Below are 21,775 nucleotides of genomic sequence, written 5' to 3' on the forward strand. Positions count from 1 at the left end.
AACTATTCCACTTTGCTGAAAAACTTGAAACTCTGATTCTTTAGCTGTTTGATGGTGGCATGAAGCCTTGTGTGGCCATGTCTGTCTTGTTTCTAATTATGTTGCATTTGCATGCCTGAATATGGCTTGTCTTTTGTCTGTAAACTTTTGTATTTCTTGTAATAATTTCCCTCCACCTCCCTAGTTCCCTCTCCCTCTTTCCTGCATTCCCTTTTCTTTAAATCCAAAAATACCAGAATAGCATATAAATCAGACCCCAAACAACTGTGCTTTTGCTGAACCCCTAAAGTCCTATACTCTCCCCATGAACACTCGGACTGTTTCTCTTGTAATCCAAAAAAGGTATGTTCTCCATTTACGGTAATCTTCACCTTTAGGGATAGATTACCATCTGATCATTTGAGTTACAAGCAGAGGATTTACACAGAACCCCTAAATGCTCCTCCACTTCCCCTCTCTATTTTCTCCATTCTCCTTATTCACTCCTTCCTTAGTGTTCTTTATTGTCTCTATTTTTTAAGATACAGAACACATCTCTCACAGAGATATGATAGCCCCAATTAAAGCACACTTCACACTATTTCCCTTCCAACATTAATGTAGTTACTTTACAACTGTTCATTTTTGGTGACTCCCAAGAAGTCTCTTCTGGATGGGGGCTGCTTTAGCTATAGATGAAGTAGGCAGATGCCTAACGAAGGGCAGATTTTTGGGCAGCTGCCTAGGGTTGCAGATTCATGAGAGGCAGTGTGCTGCCACCTCCTGATCTACTTGCATTCATAAGCAGCAAAATGGAACTTAGGGATAGTTGGGCCCACTCCACACCCTGATGTCCTTGGGTTGGGACACCAGGACAGAGGCAGAGCTCCACCAGACACTGCTGGCTAAACGAATTCAAACTTGACACCTGGGGCACATGTACTATGAATGAAATACATATGGACAAGGAAAGAATTCTCCCCCTCCCCCCGCAAAATAAGAATGAAAGAAAATAAGGCAATTGCCTTTTAAGGCTTTTAAAGTTTAAAATAGGTTTTAAAATGTTGAGGTTTGTGACACTGATCATTTTATGTAGCAACTTATTTATTCAAAGAACAAAACAACTGTATGTTTCTTTCTTTAAGGAGTTTACATTCATCTCAATTTGTATCTTCAGTGCATGTTCTGTCTACTTTGTTCAAGGGTTTGCCTGACAGATGAGGGGAATATTATTACATTGCTCTGACTGGAAAACATCTGCAGAGCTCTCTGGGCCGAGTATGGGAAATAGCTTTATACCAGAATGTGATGTCACTGATACTTACTTTTCCAGGTGCCTTCATGTCAAGAGATCATATATTGTATTCCTTGGGAAAAAAACCTTTTACTTCTCATTCTTGGCTGTTGGGCTCCTCATGGCCTTTCAGTCATCTCTAGGCTTTACAGGGTTACAGCAGTTCATGTGGGGGCCCTGTTACTATATTCTCCCACTACAAGATGAGAGGGATAGCTCAGTGGTTTGAGCATTAGCCTGCTAAACCCAGGGTTGTGAGCTCAATCCTTGAGGGGTCCATTTAGGGATGTGGGGCAAAATCAGTACTTGGTCCTGCTAGTGAAGGCAGGGGCTGGACTCGATGACCTTTCAAGGTCCCTTCCAGTTCTAGGAGATGGGATATCTCCATTAATTTAATTTATTTTACAAAATCAAGTGTTATCTTTTGACTGCTGCTTTTAACTAGCAGCAGAAGCTCAAGCAGATCCTCAATAGCCAGTTGAAGGTGTTTCATTTATAACTGACTGGCAAGCATCACTGAAAAGTCATGCTTTGGTCTCCTAAATGACTGGTGGTGGGACATCAAGAAACCACTCCAGTAAAAAGGACAGTTACCTGTTCCGTAACTGGCATTCTCGAGATGTGTTGCTCCTGTCTGTTCCACAGTAGGTGTGCGTGCTCGCCACGTACACCAGTGCCGGAAGTTTTTCCCTTAGCAGCATCCGTAGTGGGGGAGCACCGCTGCGACCCCTGGAGTGTCGCCAATGGCCCCCCACCCTCAGTTCCTTCTTGCCAGACAACTCCGACAGAGGGGAAGGAGGGTGGGATGTGGAATAGGCAGGAGCAACACATCTCGAAAAACGCCAATTACGGAACAGGTAACTGTCCTTTCTTCTTCGAGTGACTGCTCCTGTGTATTCCACAGTAGGTGACGCCAAGCTATACCTGACGGAGGTGGGTAGGAGTTCTAAATGATAAAGGTTAAGGGTTACCTGGGCAGAGCACCGCCCTACCAAATCCGGCGTCGTCCCTTGCTTGGGAGACGATCGCATAGTGCGATGCAAAAGTATGGACAGAGGACCATGTAGCAGCCCTGCAGATGTCCTGAATAGGGACATGAGCCACATAGGCCACAGACGAGGCCTGGGCTCTCGTCGAATGCACCTTAACAATAGGAGGCGGGGGAACCCCTGCCAGGTCGGAACAGGTGCAAATGCACGAAGTGATCCAGCAGGAGATCTGCTGGGTGGAAACCAATTGCCCCCCATGCGCTCGGCCGTAGCAACGAAAAGCTGAGGGGATTTCCGGAATGGCCTTGTTCAATCTAAGTAAAAGGCCAGTGCTCTACGTGTAGGCGTCGTTCCTCATTGGATGAATGGGGCTTAGGACACAAGACTGGCAGGAAAATGTCCTGGTCCATATGAAATGCCGAGACCATCTTTGTCAGGAAGGCCGGGTTCAGGCAAAGCTGGACCTTCCCCTTATGGAAGACAGTGTACGGGGGATCCGAGGTCAGCGCCCTAAGCTCCAAAACCCTACGGGCTGAGGTGATAGCCACCAAAAACGCCACTTTCTCAGATAGGTGGGACTAGGAGCAAGTGGCCAAGGGCTCAAAGGGAGGGCCTGTGAGGCGTGGCAGCACCAGGTTCAGGTCCCAAGGAGAAACTGGGGGCCTAGCATAAGGGAACGCTCTGTCCAAACCCTTTAAAAACCTGGAAGTCATGTGGTGAGAGAACACTGACTGTCCCGCCACTGGAGGGTGGAAGGCCGAAATGACTGCCAGGTGCACCCTGATCGAGGAGGGAGCCAGCCCTTGGGTTCTAAGGGACAGGAGGTGGTCCAGGACCAGCTGGAGCGGAGCGGATGTGGGGGAGAAACCTCTCTCCCTCGCCCATGAGGAGAACCAATACCACTTAGCCAGGTAAGCCCTCTGCGTGGACATCTTTCTGCTTTCAAGCAGGATCCGTCTAACAGCCTCGGTACACCTCCCCTCCTCCGCATTTAGCCATGGAGCAGCCATGATATCAGGTGGAGCGGGGCCAGGTTGGGATGGAGGAGACGACCTCCCTCCTGGGAGAGGAGGTCCGGGCGGAGTGGCAGCCTGCAAGGGGGGGCCACCAAGAGTTGCAGTAAGGTCCCGTACCAATGTTGACGGGCCCAATCCAGGGCTATCAGGATCATTCTCGCCCCATCTGACTTCACCTTCTGTAAGACCCTGCCTATGAGGGGGAAGGGCGGGAAGGTGTACATCAGGGGCCCTGACCAATTGAGCAGTAACGCATCCGTCATGGCCCCATCGCCTTCTATCACCCTGGAGCAGAACCTGGGACACAGGCGGTTCTGGGTGGTGGCGAATAGGTCTATCTGGGGAGTACCCGACTGAAGGAAAATCCATTCTGCCACCTCCCTGTGCAGGGACCACTTGTGTTGTTGTGAGAACACCCTGCTCAGGCGATCTGCAAGCGTGTTGCTCTTGCCGGGTAGGTGGAACATTCGGAGGAGAATGTTGTGGGCTATACAGAACTCCCACAGGAGCTGGGCTTCCTGGCATAAGGCCTTGGAGCACGTGCCCCCTTGCCTGTTGATGTAATACATTATGGTGGTATTGTCCGTGAGGACTCTGACCACTTCCCCTTGCAAGCGCTGGCGGAAAGCCACGCACGCCAGACGCACTGCCCTGAGTTCCCTGACATTTATGTGCAGGGACAGTTCCTCAGGTGACCACATACCCTGGGTCCTGAAGTCCCCCACGTGGGATCCCCACCCCAGGGCCAAGGCATCCGACACTAGATCTAGTGAGGGAGAGGGCTCTCAGAAGTGGATACCGTCCGGAGCATGTTGCTTGGGAGGGTCCACCATTGGAGGTCGGCAACCACCGTTGGCGGCACCGTAACAACCTCATCCAGGCCGTCCCTGGCCTGGGAGTAGCGGGAGGCCAACCAGAGTTGGAGGGGCCTCATCCGGAGCCTGGCATGTTGCACCACTGTGGTGCATGCTGCCATGTGGCCACTAAGGCTAGAATGCTGCAGCATAGCTGGAGCACAAAGTTCCAACTACCTTCACTGGCGACAAGAAAGAACTGAGGGTGGGGGGAGCACACAGCCCCTTTTATGGCGCGATATGTCGGCGCCACTCCAGGGGTCGCAGCGGTGTTCCCCCACTATGGATACTGCTAAGGGAAAAACTTCTGGCACCGGTGCACATGGCGAGCACGCACACCTAACCAGTATCTTAGATGCCTATATACAAATGCGAGAAGTATGGGGAATAAGCAGGAAGAACTGGAAGTGCTAATAAATAAATACAACTATGACATTGTTGGCATCACTGAAACTTGGTGGGATAATACACATGATTGGAATGTTGGTGTGGATGGGTACAGCTTGCTCAGGAAGGATAGACAGGGGAAAAAGGGAGGAGGTGTTGCCTTATATATTAAAAATGTACACACTTGGACTGAGGTAGAGATGGACATAGGAGACGGAAGTGTTGAGTGTCTCTGGGTTAGGCTAAAAGGGGTAAAAAACAAGGGAGATGTCATGCTAGGAGTCTACTACAGGCCACCTAACCAGGTGGAAGAGGTGGATGAGGCTTTTTTTAAGCAACTAACAAAATCATCCAAAGCCCAAGATTTGGTGGTGATGGGGGACTTCAACTATCCGGATATATGTTGGGAAAATAACACAGCGGGGCACAGACTATCCAACAAATTCTTGGACTGCATTGGAGACAACTTTTTATTTCAGAAGGTTGAAAAAGCTACTAGGGGGGAAGCTGTTCTAGACTTGATTTTAACAAATAGGGAGGAACTCGTTGAGAATTTGAAAGTAGAAGGCAGCCTGGGTGAAAGTGATCATGAAATCATAGAGTTCACAATTCTAAGGAAGGGTAGAAGGGAGAACAGCAAAATAGAGACAATGGATTTCAGGAAGGCAGATTTTGGTAAGCTCAGAGAGCTGATAGGTAAGGTCCCATGGGAATCAAGACTGAGGGGAAAAACAACTGAGGAAAGTTGGCAGTTTTTCAAAGGGACACTATTAAGGGACCAAAAGCAAGCTATTCAGCTGGTTAGGAAAGATAGAAAATGTGGCAAAAGACCACCTTGGCTTAACCACGAGATCTTGCATGATCTAAAAAATAAAAAGGAGTCATATAAAAAATGGAAACTAGGAACAGATTACAAAGGATGAATATAGGCAAACAACACAGGAATGCAGGGGCAAGATTAGAAAGGCAAAGGCACAAAATGAGCTCAAACTAGCTACGGGAATAAAGGGAAACAAGAAGACTTTTTATCAATACATTAGAAGCAAGAGGAAGACCAAAGACAGGGTAGGCCCACTGCTTAGTGAAGAAGGAGAAACAGTAACAGGAAACTTGGAAATGGCAGAGATGCTTAATGACTTCTTTGTTTCGGTCTTCACCGAGAAGTCTGAAGGAATGCCTAACATAGTGAATGCTAATGGGAAGGGGGTAGGTTTAGCAGATAAAATAAAAAAAGAACAAGTTAAAAATCACTTAGAAAAGTTAGATGCCTGCAAGTCACCAGGGCCCGATGAAATGCATCCGAGAATACTCAAAGAGCTAATAGAGGAGGCATCTGAGCCTCTAGCTATTATCTTTGGAAAATCATGGGAGACAGGAGAGATTCCGGAAGACTGGAAAAGGGCAAATATAGTGCCCATCTATAAAAAGGGAAATAAAAACAACCCAGGAAACTACAGACCAGTTAGTTTAACTTCTGTGCCAGGGAAGATAATGGAGCAAGTAATTAAGGAAATCATCTGCAAACACTTGGAAGGTGGTAAGGTGATAGGGAACAGCCAGCATGGATTTGTGAAGAACAAATCATGTCAAACCAATCTGATAGCTTTCTTTGATAGGATAACGAGCCTTGTGGATAAGGGTGAAGCTGTGGATGTGGTATACCTAGACTTTAGTAAGGCATTTGATACGGTCTCGCATGATATTCTTATCGATAAACTAGGCAATTTAGATGGGGCTACTATAAGGTGGGTGCATAACTGGCTGGATAACCGTACTCAGAGAGTTGTTATTAATGGTTCCCAATCCTGCTGGAAAGGCATAACGAGTGGGGTACCGCAGGGGTCTGTTTTGGGACCGGCGCTGTTCAATATCTTTATCAACGACTTAGATATTGGCATAGAAAGTACGCTTATTAAGTTTGCGGAGGGACTGCAACTGCTTTGGAGGACAGGGTCATAATTCAAAATGATCTGGACAAATTGGAGAAATGGGCTGAGGTAAACAGGATGAAGTTTAACAAAGATAAATGCAAAGTGCTCCACCTAGGAAGGAAAAATCAGTTTCACACATACAGAATGGGAAGAGACTGTCTAGGAAGGAGTACGGCAGAAAGGGATCTAGGGGTTATAGTGGACCACAAGCTAAATATGAGTCAACAGTGTGATGCTGTTGCAAAAAAAGCAAACATGATTCTGGGATGTATTAACAGGTGTGTTGTGAGCAAGACACGAGAAGTCATTCTTCCGCTCTACTCTGCTCTGGTTAGGCCTTAGCTGGAGTAGTGTGTCCAGTTCTGGGCACCGCATTTTAAAAAAGATGTGGAGAAATTGGAGCGGGTCCAGAGAAGAGCAACAAGAATGATTAAAGGTCTTGAGAACATGACCTATGAAGGAAGGCTGAAAGAATTGGGTTTGTTTAGTTTGGAAAAGAGAAGACTGAGAGGGGACATGATAGCAGTTTTCAGGTATTTAAAAGGGTGTCATAAGGAGGAGGGAGAAAACTTGTTCACCTTAGCCTCTAAGGATAGAACCAGAAGCAATGGGTTTAAACTGCAGCAAGGGAGGTCTAGGTTGGACATTAGGAAAAAGTTCCTAACTGTCAGGGTGGTTAAACACTGGAATAAATTGCCTAGGGAGGTTGTGGAATCTCCATCTCTGGAGATATTTAAGAGTAGGTTAGATAAATGTCTATCAGGGATGGTCTAGACAGTATTTGGTCCTGCCATGCGGGCAGGGGACTGGACTCGATGACCTCTCGAGGTCCCTTCCAGTCCTAGAATCTATGAAAAAAACCTACTGTGGAATACACAGGAGCAATCACTCGAAGAAGAATGGAAGCTTGCTGCTTTTTGGAATCAGAGCAATTGGGTTTTTAACAAGTTTAACCCCACTCTGGAACTTTGGATTAAGGGCAGGGTTGTTCCCAAATAATAGGCACTTGAATATAAAACACTTAAGATAAATAATGTTTCTAGTTTCAATATTTAATCCAAGCAGACAATGAACAGGTTTATAAAATTATTCTGTTGAATTAAAATTCTGTATAGCATTTAACTCTTACGAATAATTTTTATCCTTCGGTGTATCTTAAGTTCATATTTTAAAATATGTTTGCACAGTCCTTTATGCAACTACATGCTAGAAATCTGCAGATGCACAACTTAACACTAAACAGGACAAAAAAATACATTCCATATCCATTCATATGCAAATTGAAAACATTTCACTTGGCAGATAAACAATGAAAAGTTATTTTAAAAAAATCAAACTACAAAAATGCACACATAAAAGTCTTCCCTTCTGGATTTTTAATAAAATACTGCTCTGTATAAGATCTAATGAAAAATTCCAGTACTTACAAAATACTTTATATCTATGAGAAAAATGAATGTTTAAAGTTATACCTGTATGAATTAAACATAATTACAGAGTTGACATAGAATATAAAACAAAAGAGCTGAAATAATAGATGATATGGCATAGGTCAATGTACGTATCACATGTAACAGAACATGTGAAAGCTAAAGTAAGTTGATTGGGCACCAGGTAGTGGACATTACAGAACCCATAAATACAGATAAAATGGTCAGTAAGGGTAACTAGGAATTAATACAATACACAACAGATACAGAATCAAATATTTAACTTATGTATAAAAATTTAATATGGCAGTTTCAGTGGCACTGGGAAAAAAATTCAGCTCCTGGTTTGAAAGAAGTAACCATTTCATTAAAAAAAAAAATGGTTTATTTATACTGGCATTGACATAGTCTCCTTCACAAATCATTTTTTACATATCTGCATATCTGGCTATCTAGATACAAGAGGACATTATAAACTATGTAATTCAGTATTTCAGCAGAGACTCTAGTATCCACACTCAGCATCTACTAGCCAGGTAATCTTGGGGATAACACTGAAAAACAAGGTTTTATGGAGATTAGAATCTCTTAGGAAGGTTTGTAGGTGTGCTAGCAGAACATAATGCAGTTTTCTCCATAATGGGAGCTTTTCAAAAGACCGCGCCTTGGAGATCAAATAATAGTACAAGAGACTGGGAACTCAGGGTCTGGAAATCTAGTTAGGAGAAGCAACATTTTAAAAATATTTATGCCAGCATCAGTATCATGCCAACATCATCCCTAATGTTGTTGATGCGATACATTGTGAAGGTCAACTTAGTGGAATGTACCTTAAGATCCTCTAAAAGGCAAATCTCAAAAAATACGACAGAGTTAATATATTTTGATAGATGTTGCCGCTGAGAAACAGGATTTTGAACCCTATAAATCTAAGTTAATTTAAACAAGAAATTGTTTCAATCAATTTAATAATTAAAGATCTTAAAATTCACATTGTGAAGAATGAACTCACATTGGAAAGCATTAGATTTAAGGAAAAGCACACAACACAGCAGAATACAGATGAACCTTTGAGACAAAGTAGGAGCTAGCTGCTATTGAGAGACTCACTATCTCCTTAAAAAAAGTTGTACAAAAGTTAATCAGTGTAAAAACCTGCAGTTTGCTTTTCTAGCCTGGAGATGTGCAGGGATTTTGAATGACTAACAAGGCACGACATAAAAATAATCCTGAAACGACATGATTTCGGGAATCAGGGTTTAAATATACTGGATCCACATACAGAATCTGTCATCTCTACAGTCAATCCAGATTAACCAGAAGAGTTTTATGATTATGTACAGACTACTATAAAAGGATTGGAGTATCAGAGGCCCAGAAGACAAGTATCTGGCCAAAAAAGACAGAATAAAATTTCTGAGAGAACACACTGTCTACGGGCAGGATAGAAATAGCAATAGCTATCAAAATCCCCTGAAAGGAAGGACAGCAGAGAAGAGACAAACAGTTTTGGGCAAATGAATCAAAAACCTTATCAAGAGAAACATCTGTGAGATGAAATTGGACACTACTATAGGAAAGTGAAGCTATGTTACCTTGGCAAAATAGCAAGACAAATGGAGGAAAATTCTGCAAACTTGCATGTGCTGCATGAAGTCTGCTTAGAGACAATGTATTGAATCACTGATTAAAGTCTGACACATCACTAATGCTTTTAGGGTTTGGAGGAAAAGTATTTTCACCAGGACAGACAAGAATAAGGTAAAAATGGTGGTGTAGACCCAGCCAACATCTGCAGAGTGTGCCAAATGAGAAGAGACATCAGACCAAGTTTTGCTTTGGATCCATACAATTTTCAGATATGGATGCGTGGATCATAAGGTAGTACAGGGGCCTTTCAGTTTTTTCTTTTTTTTAGATAGAGTAGATACATAAAGAATGAAGATATTACTAGTTAAAGTGATAATTCCCTCCAAAAAGGTAAATCAAAATTTTTTTGTCTGGATGTTATTAGAGAAAAAGCTTAGAACTCTAACTCAGGGATGACAATTTAGTGTGTCCTCTGCCACCATATATTATCATGAAATTAAAATATCTATTAAAAGTCAGCTAACAAACAAAAAAATAATAATTTAGAAAAGAGAAACTGCCAGATTACAAAGTTCACTCTATGGTGAAAATTGTAGATGGGAGAAATTGGCTCAAAGGATGACATGAGTTTAATTAACGTGCTATATACAAATACCTTTGCACTCTACTCCTTTTATAATTTAGAAAAATTCAGGATTTTTGTGGCTTTTGGAGTCCATGAAGAAGTGCATGTGGATGTGTAGTGGAGATGTATGTTGGTTAACTAGTAAAGTGGAGTCAGATATGAATCATAACTAGCAACTTTATTAATATAATTTGAAGTGAGAACTTCTGTTTGCAAATCAATTTGCATTTCCTGTATTCTATAAGCCAGTTGTCTCCCATTAATTTATTCCCCTTCTCTGTTAGCAACCCATCTACTTTGCCATTTTGTAAAATTCATCCTGTAACAATAATTCTAGATATGTAATGATTTCTAACTTCTGAGAGTTTTAGAACTGCTACCATTTGGTATGAAACCTAGAAATGAATGTAGTGACAGCAAATCTGGCAGTGCCACCACACTTAAGTTCTATTCCACTCCTTCAGATCAGAAGGACCTAGAGACCCAATAAATACGAAATTTACAAGTAAATAAAAGCCTTCTCTATTTTATAAAAAAGGAGTTAAAATACAAAAGCTCATGTTAGGCAATGCCCCATACCCCACCACAAAAGCAAGGCAATTCTGAATTAGGATTCCCACTCTAATATTATTGCTGCTCACCCGCTATAGAATGTAAGCCAGTGTTCAGAGACCTAGGCACCAATGGATCGTGTGGTGACCTTAATTCAGGATTGTCTGGCTTTTATCAGTTTAAGTCAAGATCTTTAATCAATTTTAACATAATTGTTATATGTATTTATCAACAGCCTGGAAAAGCCTAGCAACTGAAATGTCTCACTCTTTATTATACTTATTTTTTTAAAATAATGCTTTATGATTTTTTAAAGGAGATATAAACACTGGACTAAGAGGAAAAATAAAATCATACTTAAAATGGTTGATTTTTCTAAATAGCACTATGATTTTTTTAAGGATAGATATAGATATATATATCTATATCTATCCTTAAAAATCATAAATTTTATATGTATGAAATTTTATATATATACAAAAAACACTGGGGGAAGAGGAAAGATAAAATCAATCTAGCTACAATATTTATTCTGAAGATTTTGGTGCACCAAAGTTGACAGCCAGTTTTCTTGGCTTTCGTTTGCTAGAAATGTTTGGTGCTGATTTGTTATGAGGAACGCCTGGAGTAGCTACGTTGTCTTGAAAAGAAACAGCAGACTGAACAGCTTGAGGAGATTTTAAAGGAGTTGAAGTATCTTGTTGAATGAGCTTGTCGGTGTCAGAATACATTAGCTGTTCATTCTTTAGTGGTACAGCTTGAAGGGAGCTCTGGAATTCTTTGAACTCAAAATTTTTCTTGCTAGCAGCCCTTTTTTTAGTTACCTTTAAATCAAATAAATATTATTTAAAAGAATGTAGTCTCACAAAACTGCAAATATACCACTATAAAAATGCATATAGAGCAGTTTAATAATTTTCTAAAACTAAACAATGTATCATAGGAGAGTCTTTGCAGCTATCATATCTCTATTATAAGATTACACGACTGTCACCCTGAAGCCCAGAATATTGTGGAGTCAGTGTGAAGAGATGGAAACAGCTACAAGCATGGTTGAGAGCTCTCTTTGTTCAGAATATCACCATGTTGAAACATCACTGGCATTCAGGGTCAGATACGGACCAGTTTCTAAGTTCTCGCCATTTTCAACTTATGTATACACTTGACTTTACAAGTACATCCATGTGATATCATGGGCTTTCAGCTTGTATATAAATACTTTTAACATCTTTTACAAAAATATGATCTCGAGACAATTCCTGTTATGCTTACCTGTAGAGGAATAAACTGGTTGTGAGTACCAACTGGTACAGTTCCTGCAAGTGGCATATTCCCAGGATATGAACCGGGATAATAAGATTTGCCATGAATAGGCACTGGAGCTCTCCATGGCATTGGACCAAACATGTGAGATGATGGAGGCATCATATTAGCTGTAAAAAACAACAAACTACTTTTAGTTTCTATTATTTCCTTTTAGGAGGGTGGGGAGTTCTCCAAACCCAGAGTATCTCCAGGATATTTTTTCACTTTGCTTCTTTCACCACAAAGGCCCTGTTTTACAACTGAGGAGGGCAGAATGCACTCTCTCTGGATCCAGTCAACAATGCAAAGACTTAGGAGAAGTGGGAGAGCAATGCCTGCTTGGGGACCTTGAATCCTACACTATTGCTAACTACCTAATTGCTGGTCACTACTGTCACAACCCTTCTTGTACTCTACAAAAATAGCAGAGCATTAATGGTACCATGGGAATTTTCAGCAGGCTTGCTTGGGTTGTTACATCACGACATTGTTTGGCAGAGGGTGGCAGGCTTCCTACATAGTATCTCAGGGAAGTACTGAAAAGACTCAGGAGAGCTGGTTCCAAAAAATATGACAAAGAGTGCCTTGATTTGCCAATTCACAGATGATTGTTAGCTATAGGAGAAAATACTAGAGAACTGTTGAGATGATATGGAGGGGAAATCACAAAAGCAGAGCTTTCTGGCAGGTCCTAGGAGTAGATGCGTCTTTCCTCCTGCTGACCAGGACCAACAGTTCTAGACTGCTTATCACTGTATTCAGGAGAAAAACAAATAGATAGCACATTGACATATGTCCTGAGAAGAACAACCGAACAAATGTTAAGGTGTGGAATTCTTTGTTTTTATTTTGTGTGTCCAGGAGAGGGGGTTCATGAATTTCCATTTTCAAGGAGGTTCAGAGGTACATCTACATACAGCAGGACCCAAAATGGTGTTCTCTAGAAGTCACCCATCTTCACAAAATCCTATTAGAATTACAGTCAAGTTTTCAATTCTTTGAAAAAAGTGTATTAGTCAAATACCTACCAGTGGGTTGGGTGAAGACTGGAGGAATGGATCCAGGTGGTAGAGGAGCTCCCATGGACTGATAATTTGGAAACACCGGTGGAGGTGGCGGCAAAGAAAAGTTCACTCCTAAAGAGCTCTAGTTAAGAGAGAATAATTTATTATAACAGGCTCAATGCAATAAAACAAGACAAAGATACTAGGTGTTATACAGTCCACTGTTCTCACCAATCGTTGTAATGCAAAAAATGCAGCTCTCTCCTTGGCTTCATTTTCAGAGTGACACTGAGGTCCATGTACTAATAAGCCATTGGATAATTTTACTTGACAAACTGTCATGGTCTAAGAAAATAACATAAAATAGATTTTTTTAATGAAAGTTTTGTCGTCATCACTATATGCAAGCAAACAGAAGAGCTAAAAATTAAGACAGATTAACATAAATTAATACAATAGTTTTTAGTATTTTATTTTTGGAAATGAATCAAACCAAACAAGAGGCAGTAAGGTCTCATCTATACTGGGATTTTAGTTATTAGTGCAAATTCATAGCAAAGGGCATGATTTACATGTGTGCAGCTTACTCTACCGGCCTGTAGTTCTACCTATAAAACAAGCCTTACCTGTGGTGTTCTGAGGAAGGAGAAATCTGGTTGTGGCATTCCAGCCAGGGAACAAATACGAGAGAGTTCAGATACTGGGGTAGACAACGCAGACTGTGGGCCAAGGAGAGGGTGACCTCCAGTTTCCAAAACCTGAGCATTATGAGGGCCCCCTACACTATGAGGCTTGTTCATGTAAGCAGCTATAAAAAAGAAAGTAAGAAAAAAAATAGTATCAGGCAAAAATATAAAATGACAATTCTAAAACACCAACACAGAAGCAAGTATATTTGAATACATTCCTGGTATTTTCAGAATGTCTGACTTTAATGCTACGCATTCAAGAAATTACTTGGGTAGTGTAGGGATTTCCAGTGCTGAATAGTAAAAAGGGGATAGAAAATATGGAAAATTCTACTGTTTGATCCTGAAAACCAGTATCAATGGCAATCTTTTTACTAATTGTAGAGATAAGTTAACATAAGGCTCTTTTGCCTATTTTGTCGAGGATTAGCTGGTATATGTACATACCCATTTTTTTTGTTTGTCTATGCTGCATGGCAGCCCCATGGGAATCTTGCCTAGCAGAGGAAGCAGGAACTTCATTAATCAGTGGCTTCGTTTCATTCTTGGTTTCTATGTCAGAGCCATCAATCTTCAAAATTTCTTTGAGCATCTGTGTTCCTTTCTTTAGAAAAGAAGAAAATATTCAGTAATCCAATGAAGTTTAGATAGCACTATTCAAAGTGAATAAAAAATACTGCATAATGATAATCAAAATTGCAACTTTTGATTTCCCTGAAAAGTAATATTTTACTATTATCTACATATGTTATTTGCTTTAATAAAAGTTAATTAAATATCATTATGTTTAATAAAGTAATATGTAGTTTTGTTTGTAAACAGAAGTATAAGTAGCTAAGAAAGCAAATGCTAAATTGTCACCCAATGGCTCCCACAATACACAAACCATAGCAAAAGACTGTGGAGACAGATGTTCTTCATTGGTGATTCTTTCTTCCTTTGGATAAGATGATTGCACTTCATTTTCTTTGGAAATTTTCAAAGATGCTAGAAGGTTTTCAAGTTCAGAGTCCTTCTAAGGAATAGAGGTAAGAAGATACTAAAAATTTAATGTAAAACTTTGTACTTAAAATAATAAATGCCATGACCAGAAATAACTGGTTTAAAGAAAGATTAAGTCTACTTCGGGTTATTTAGTTTTGTCAGTGTCTGATCCTAATGTGGCTCTCTATATGTGGAACTCTATTCAAGTCAATGGGGATTGTGGGCATAGAGTGACTTCCAGGTTGAAAGTATCTAAGCTAGGGGTAGGCAACCTGCAGCACGCGAGCTGATTTTCAGTGGCACTCACACTACCCAGGTCCTGGCCACCGGTCCAGGAGGCTTTGCATTTTAATTTAATTTTGAATGAAGCTTCTTAAACATTTTAAAAACCTTATTTACTTTACATACAACAATAGTTTAGTTATAAAACACACAAAACCTTAAATTAGAGTGAATAAATGAAGACTCGGCACCCTGCTTCTGAAAGGTTGCCAATCCCTCTAAGCATTAAAGGGCCAAACTAGTCAGAAGCATGCTCACATTTAACAAGCCAACTTTTACCTTCCCAGCTATACAGGACTCATCAACCGAAGCCTTCTGAATTACAGGCACACTTGGACTTTCATTCCTCTTCAAAAGCTTAACATTATATTTATTTGCTCCTGCAAAATTCTGAAAGAAATTGCAATATTGATTATTACACACTAACACCTCACAGTTAAAATGTAGATCAGCTGAAAATAATCTGCAAATTGTATTTCACAAGCTATCATTCTTGTATCTGAATGGACTACACCCTAATGGAAAATCCATGATAACATCTACGTTTTGCAATTATAGCATCAGCTTTAAACATCTGAAGCCAGAAAAACTGCAGAATAATGAAAACAATGGAAGAGATTAAAAAAAACTTCTGACATGCTTGCCAGCATCAGTCTTGGAATGACATGTCATAATATGTATCATGTCTGACAAAAGCATCACCTCTCATTTTCTGCCTGTAAAGGCTCCAAGAACAATGGTACAATGTTATATAAAATTTCTAAAGGATAAAAACTGCCACAAATACAAGAACCTTCTGATAGCTGGCAGCAGAATTCACTGAGCTGCTCAGTGGAGAAAATTTGTAAAATGATGAACTAGAAAATAGTAATAAAAACAATTAAATAATTATTGGAATACATGTTCTCAATATAAGAGGAAATATACCTGTTTATTTGATATTTTGTGTGTTTGACCTTCATTTCTTGGAACTTTAGAATCTTCTTTAACTACAAATAAATTAGATTACAGTATCAGCTGCGCAAAGGACCATTTATTCTTTTTAACTGCTTTTAAAAGATATGAAAATAATCAAATATACTCCAGAAACCATTATAAGTCCCCAGTTAGATTAAATCAGAATTATATTTGAGTTTATGTATCAAAATTTGTTAACTCCAACTTCACTATTCTTATGCACTTTTCTTGACAGGATAAAAGAAGCAAACATTAAATTTATGTGATAATGCTTATGTAGCTTTACTCGTGTCTAGTAAACATGTTTACTTTTGCTTTCAAAGGTTGTACATGCAAAAACATCCTCTATAAGTTTGATAATGTGGGTCAATTTGTAGAGAGGTCAGATATGCTTAAAAACAGCCAATCCTGGTCCTTTTGGGCTCAGTGGGACCAGGATTTGACCAAAATATATACAGTAAAACCATTTGTTTATAAAATGTTGATGGCAAAGAAACTCTGCAGATATTTCTATAAACAATCAGAAACACAAGCCAGGTTTTTCAAAACTAGATTTCTAATTATAGTACTTACACTTTTTAAATGGCTCCTGTTTTCTTTGCTGGCCTTTAAGGATACTCTCATTGAAGCCTGGTTTGTACTGGTTGTCAGTTCCTGGCTTTGTTTCTTGAGGTAGGATTGCACCCTAGGAATTGAAATATTCACACATTTCATATTAACCAGAAGACAGACACACAATCATTTACAATCTTTACAAGAGGTCATCACCTCTTTCTACAATTTTTAATAAAGTTTTATCATATTACACAAAACTAGCTAGTCTGAACTTTGATATTAGCCTAAAAATGTTTAACCTTGTGATGAATTCAATGAAAATGAAGAGATAACTCTATATTTTACGTTGTCCATACATAACATATTTTCTCTCTAAACAGAAGGAACTTCAGTGAAAATGTTACTCACAATGTCAGTTATACACTAACCTTTTCATTCATATTTTGTTGAACATGTTGAGATTTTCCAGACCCTTGCAGTGATTGCCAAATGCTGCAAAATTCATCATCCTGTTTACTCTGAGCCTGGCAAAATATTTAAAAAAAAAAAACAAAAACAAAAAAAACTATAAATACAACTTTTGCATCAATAGAGATACAAATAATTTCTTAAGGCTTGATTTTCAAAGGTACTGAGCAACTGCCCTTCCCAGTGACTTCAAAAAGAATTTTAAGGTGTTTGTAACTTCTGAAAACTAGGCCACAAATATTTATACTATGACTTTCCCTAAGTGTTTCCCTAAAATGTTAAAATGGGATTAGTTTGTTTTGATGTTTTCCCTTCACCAGTAACCTCTAAATATTACTAAAACGAAAGAGTATAACAAAATGCATTTCAAATTTTCTTCCAAAGGCATGCGTGTTCCCAGGCCATTATCTGTTTCATTGTTAAGGCATTGATCTTGCAAACCCTCATCCAACAGATCTACTCACTTGAGTAAAGTTATATATGCATTTGTGTAGGAATGGGGCTCAAATATGTAAACAACAATTATTAAGAGGATTTTATGGCTTAAATGGGAAGATGCGTAAAAAAAACCAAAGATTTTTTTGGATTTTTTTTTTTTTTTAATTTAAATCAGTTTTTTTTTTATTTTGTCATTTAAATTATACTACATTTTTCTTTTTAAAAATAAACCTGTTTAAATGAAATCTGATTTAAATATAAAATATGTTAAGGCTTAACCTTACTATAATCTCTTAAATCATTTAAATAAAAATAAATATTCTGAATCAATGGGCCTCTATCAAAAACTTTGAGTTAAATGCTCCTTTTCTATATAAAGAAAGAATCAGGGGAAAAATTCTAACTCTTGAGGTCAAGCTTTATACATATGGCACAATAGATCAGCTTAAGTTACTTAGGAGACTGTCTCATTTTCAAGAGACTTAGGTAAGTAGGAACTTAAGCTCCAGCCACTTTCACTTAGACTTATTTGAAAATTTTCCCAGGCTGACTTGAAACGGTCAGTTTAATTCACTGACTACAGTTACTCCCTCTGTTTAATAAATCATTTAGTTGGAAAAGTGAAACATGTTTCAAAAAGAGAAGTTTATGGATCCAAAAAAGTTAAGGTTTTGTTTAATAAAAATAAATTTTATATGCTGTTTTGCATGTTTAATTAAATTCCAGTTACCATTCTAATCCAGCTTGACACAAATCATTAGCAAAAAGTTAATTATCTAGTAAATAAGCAAAATATCTTTCACCATTTTCTTACATAAAATGTACAATAAGAATCTGAAAATAAGCAGCTATATAATTGCTTAAATAAATGAATACAGATAGTGTAGCACAAAGATGACCAAATCTAGTGAAAATGCTCTATTTAGTTGTAAATCAACACGTTTTAATGGATATATCAATGACAATGCACCATTCTTTAGAAAATAACGAGTACAAATCGAAAAGTTAATTAAAATGGATTTAATTCAAGGCTTTCCACTTGGTGATTTAAATAATGATTTAAATTGCCTTGATTTAAATCAATCCATACTGAAATGGGTTAATACACTCACTTCCTTATAGACTCATTACAGGCTGCCTCAGTCTGAATCTGGATTACAAAACACCTGTGTTTGACATGTGTAGTCTGGCAGTGCTAAAAATCTGTAAAGCCATGGCAAAAGGACACAACTGTAAATAGTGAGCCATTACAAATACTAGCAAGCAAGCTGGAAATCCAGCCATACTCACAGCAACAGCTTAACTCTTACTGTGTATTCATTTGAATCCATTATCTTTTTATACTGTGATGATCAGGATAGTGTATAACTTCCTTTTGGCAAGTATACTTTGCTAAACAACAACCAGTTTAATTTTCCGTTTGATTGTGAGTGATATTGCACCAATGTTTTCAAAAGGTTTAAATCCATCTGCTCATAAAATGAATATGGATTTTTTAATACCCAATAACAAATCATAACACTTACTTTTTGTTTCTGATTGCTGCCCAAAAATGATCCTTTCTGTAGTGAAATGGAATTGCCCTGATTTTCAGCCCTGAGATTGTAATGCTGTCTTCCATTCAGTTGCTAAATCATCGATTTAAAAAAGTAGGTAAGAGGTGTTTCATTGTTTAAGTTATTTTGTAGAATGATTTTTCTTCCACAGATTTACATTATGAGAAAATTCTTAAACAAGAAATCATCCCTCAAACTCTCATTGTTCTTTAAAGAAACTGCTCATTAAGATAAAATAGTTAAATTAGGCCTATGACAACTCAGTCTTATTCATGCCATTTTTCTTGTGTATTATATTTCCAAAATGAACTGAATTTTCACCAAGTTACAAAATAGATAGCACAGGAAAATTAAGTCTTCAATTTATTCTCAGCAGGGATACAATTCTGATCCAGAGGAACAATCACTATTGATGGGGGTGGGAACAAAGAAGATAGTTGTCTTTCTGCCAAGGTTGCTAATAGAAAGGCTACTTTAGACACTTGCCCACTAGTAACTGGACTGAAGCTACCAACTTCTTTCACAAAGGCCATCAAACTGCTGTTAGAGGGACCAAGGTTTTGGGCAATTTGAACTTTGGATGGATCTGAATTAGTGTGTTAGTGAATTAGTGTAAAAGGCTCCATATATTACTGAGTCACTAAACTCTGTCTAAACATAACCATGAAAAATACAAAATTCTGTCAGTATCAATGAAGATCCAACCACAGTACTAACTCCATTTCTATGGAAAAAGGATTGTATATAAACTAAAGAGAAAGATCTTACTCGAGTAGGAACAAAAAGGGAACGAGGAGAATGGTTGAGACCTCCTAGATGCACTTTTTGTGAGCATACAGATGATGAATCAGATGAGCATGAGTTGTAATGATTCACAGCTGGTTGTGGTTTCACTATGGCTGTCAGTTTCTGATTTCCTGTTTCGGATCGACTACCATGAGATAGGTTAATTAAGGCACTTGTTGGCAGACGATAACCTCTAGCAGGTGAGCACCTAAACAAAAAAGAGAAAAACAAGTTACATAATTGTTTTAAGTTGTTGATTGTCTACTGCCTGTATGTCTCGGTTAATAGTACTTTTGCCTCTGGGCTAAAAGGCCACGGATTCAAGACTGATAGCAAGACCTGGGACCATACCTAGTATTAAAATTGCAGTAATGTCCTTTGGCTATGATGTTAACCATATGATGTTCCCTCCTGCCTGCCTTTGGTGACTAGCCAAGTTAAATATAATACATAATACTACTCTTTGAGCTTACATAGCCCCTTTCAAGCAATGAGTTCAAAGCACTTTATAAATATTAGTTAATCATCACAGCATGCTTTTGAGGTCACTATTGTTATAACCATTTTACAGGACGATAAATTGACACACAAAGATATTAAGTGATTTGCCTAAGGTCACACTTCAAACCAGCACCAGAATCAAAAAACAAAACATTAGTATCCTGGTTTCTAGTAACTTCTATATCACACAATTTCCTAAAAAAAGTGTCCTAAAATGGAAATTGTAGGGTACTCAGTGCTTTTGAAAATATGACTACTGATTTAAGTACCTAAATATGAATTTGGGATCCATAATAGAATGAACTGGCCCTTAAAGGGAAATTGGGATCAGCCCCACCTGTCCCTACTTTGCCTCTCAGGGGATGGTTTGGGATGGTGGTTGGGTTAGGTGACCTAGATCACAGGGTAGCCCAAGAGCAAGGACTTCTGTACGAGGTTGCCTGCTCCCTCAAAGTAGGAAACCACCAGAGGGTAAGAAAAACCTAGAAGAGATCTCTCCATAGAGGGTCAGAATCTGGAGTGGGCTGGCAGAGCTGGGACCTAATGCTTGATACAAGGGTGAAGGGAAGAGAGCTGCAGGGAACCCAGAGGGGATCTGGGGTCAGGAAGGACTGGGGAAGAAACTGTCCCTACCAGCTATAAGGAAAGGCGTGTCTGGAGCTACTTGCAGAAGGAGCAAAATATTTTAGAGGGAATTAGGAGCTCAGGAAGGGCATGGAAAGGGGACAAGATCTAAGGAGACATTGCAGAGGAGCTAGGACTCTTCTATGGAGAGAAACCCACAGGGGGTAGAGTACGCTTCTGGTGGTGAGGGCCTACAACAACTGGAAGAGATCCACAGGGAGCACAGTAGTCTCCTGTGGGAGGAAGCCCTGAGATTAGGCTTCGTAAGTGGAAGCAGAAAACTTCAGTAGCCTAAGGGAGCAGAAAAATTATTTGGATTTTCATTTGGATCTTTCAGTTACCCCAAGAGGGGGTTGAACTTTATGTCACTTGGCAGAAAGGCTGAGCCACAGAAGACCATGTGAGAGACAGTCAGCTTACAAGAGGTGCTTCAGCTCAGGATACTAGTGACTGGGAGTGTGCCCCACTGCACATTTATTTTATATTAATAAACCAGGCTACAGCAGGGGAGAATAAACAAAAAGCATTGGTTGGTTTAGCTGCAGAAAAGGGGACATTGAGGCAGCAGCAGGATCTGAAAATGGATGAGGCAAGAGCCTGTTACAGGAGCATAACTGTAGGAGGTTATTCACCCTGTGCCGTAACTGAGGCTCTTCAAGATGGTTGTCCCTGTGGGTGCTCTATTTTAGGTGATTCCGCACCCCTATGCTTATAATCGCAGATTTATAGTACCAGTGCCTGGTTGAGTTGCACATGCGCTGTCCCCGTCTTGCACCACCTCAATTGGTTACACAGCGCCATGCGACCAACCCCCCCTCAGTTTCTTCTCTATCTCAGAGTATCCAGCGTGAAAACTCTGAAGAGGAGGCAGAAGGAAGGGTAGTGGAGCACCCACAGGGACAACCATCTCAAAAAACCTCAATTACTGCACAGGCTAAGTAACCTTCTCTTCTTTTTCTAGCAGTATCCCTGTGCATGC

At 39.6% G+C, this 21,775-nt stretch overlaps 1 protein-coding gene across 3 annotated transcripts in view; it reads right to left on the reverse strand.

Moving 5' to 3' along the window:
* Nucleotides 1–7,481: 7,481 nt before the first annotated feature.
* XRN1 (5'-3' exoribonuclease 1) overlaps nucleotides 7,482–21,775 on the reverse strand; it is an 82,564-nt gene continuing 68,270 nt past the window's right edge. The window contains exons 31-43 of one of the 3 annotated variants that reach the window (XM_054040054.1): nucleotides 19,654–19,879; nucleotides 18,856–18,957; nucleotides 16,852–16,947; nucleotides 16,442–16,553; nucleotides 15,839–15,900; nucleotides 15,191–15,301; nucleotides 14,532–14,657; nucleotides 14,093–14,249; nucleotides 13,583–13,764; nucleotides 13,188–13,301; nucleotides 12,981–13,098; nucleotides 11,920–12,080; nucleotides 7,482–11,471 (exon numbers count right to left, since the gene is read on the reverse strand). In XM_054040054.1, coding sequence (XP_053896029.1) covers nucleotides 11,175–11,471; nucleotides 11,920–12,080; nucleotides 12,981–13,098; nucleotides 13,188–13,301; nucleotides 13,583–13,764; nucleotides 14,093–14,249; nucleotides 14,532–14,657; nucleotides 15,191–15,301; nucleotides 15,839–15,900; nucleotides 16,442–16,553; nucleotides 16,852–16,947; nucleotides 18,856–18,957; nucleotides 19,654–19,879 — 1,864 coding nt within the window. In that variant the 3' untranslated portion in view covers nucleotides 7,482–11,174. Of the gene's footprint in view, nucleotides 11,472–11,919; nucleotides 12,081–12,980; nucleotides 13,099–13,187; nucleotides 13,302–13,582; nucleotides 13,765–14,092; nucleotides 14,250–14,531; nucleotides 14,661–15,190; nucleotides 15,302–15,838; nucleotides 15,901–16,441; nucleotides 16,554–16,851; nucleotides 16,948–18,855; nucleotides 18,958–19,653; nucleotides 19,880–21,775 lie in introns of all 3 variants that reach the window. The other 2 variants (XM_054040053.1, XM_054040055.1) reach the window with 2 other exon arrangements.

Source organism: Malaclemys terrapin, chromosome 9, assembly GCF_027887155.1.
Source record: "Malaclemys terrapin pileata isolate rMalTer1 chromosome 9, rMalTer1.hap1, whole genome shotgun sequence".
Taxonomy (NCBI): domain Eukaryota; kingdom Metazoa; phylum Chordata; order Testudines; family Emydidae; genus Malaclemys; species Malaclemys terrapin.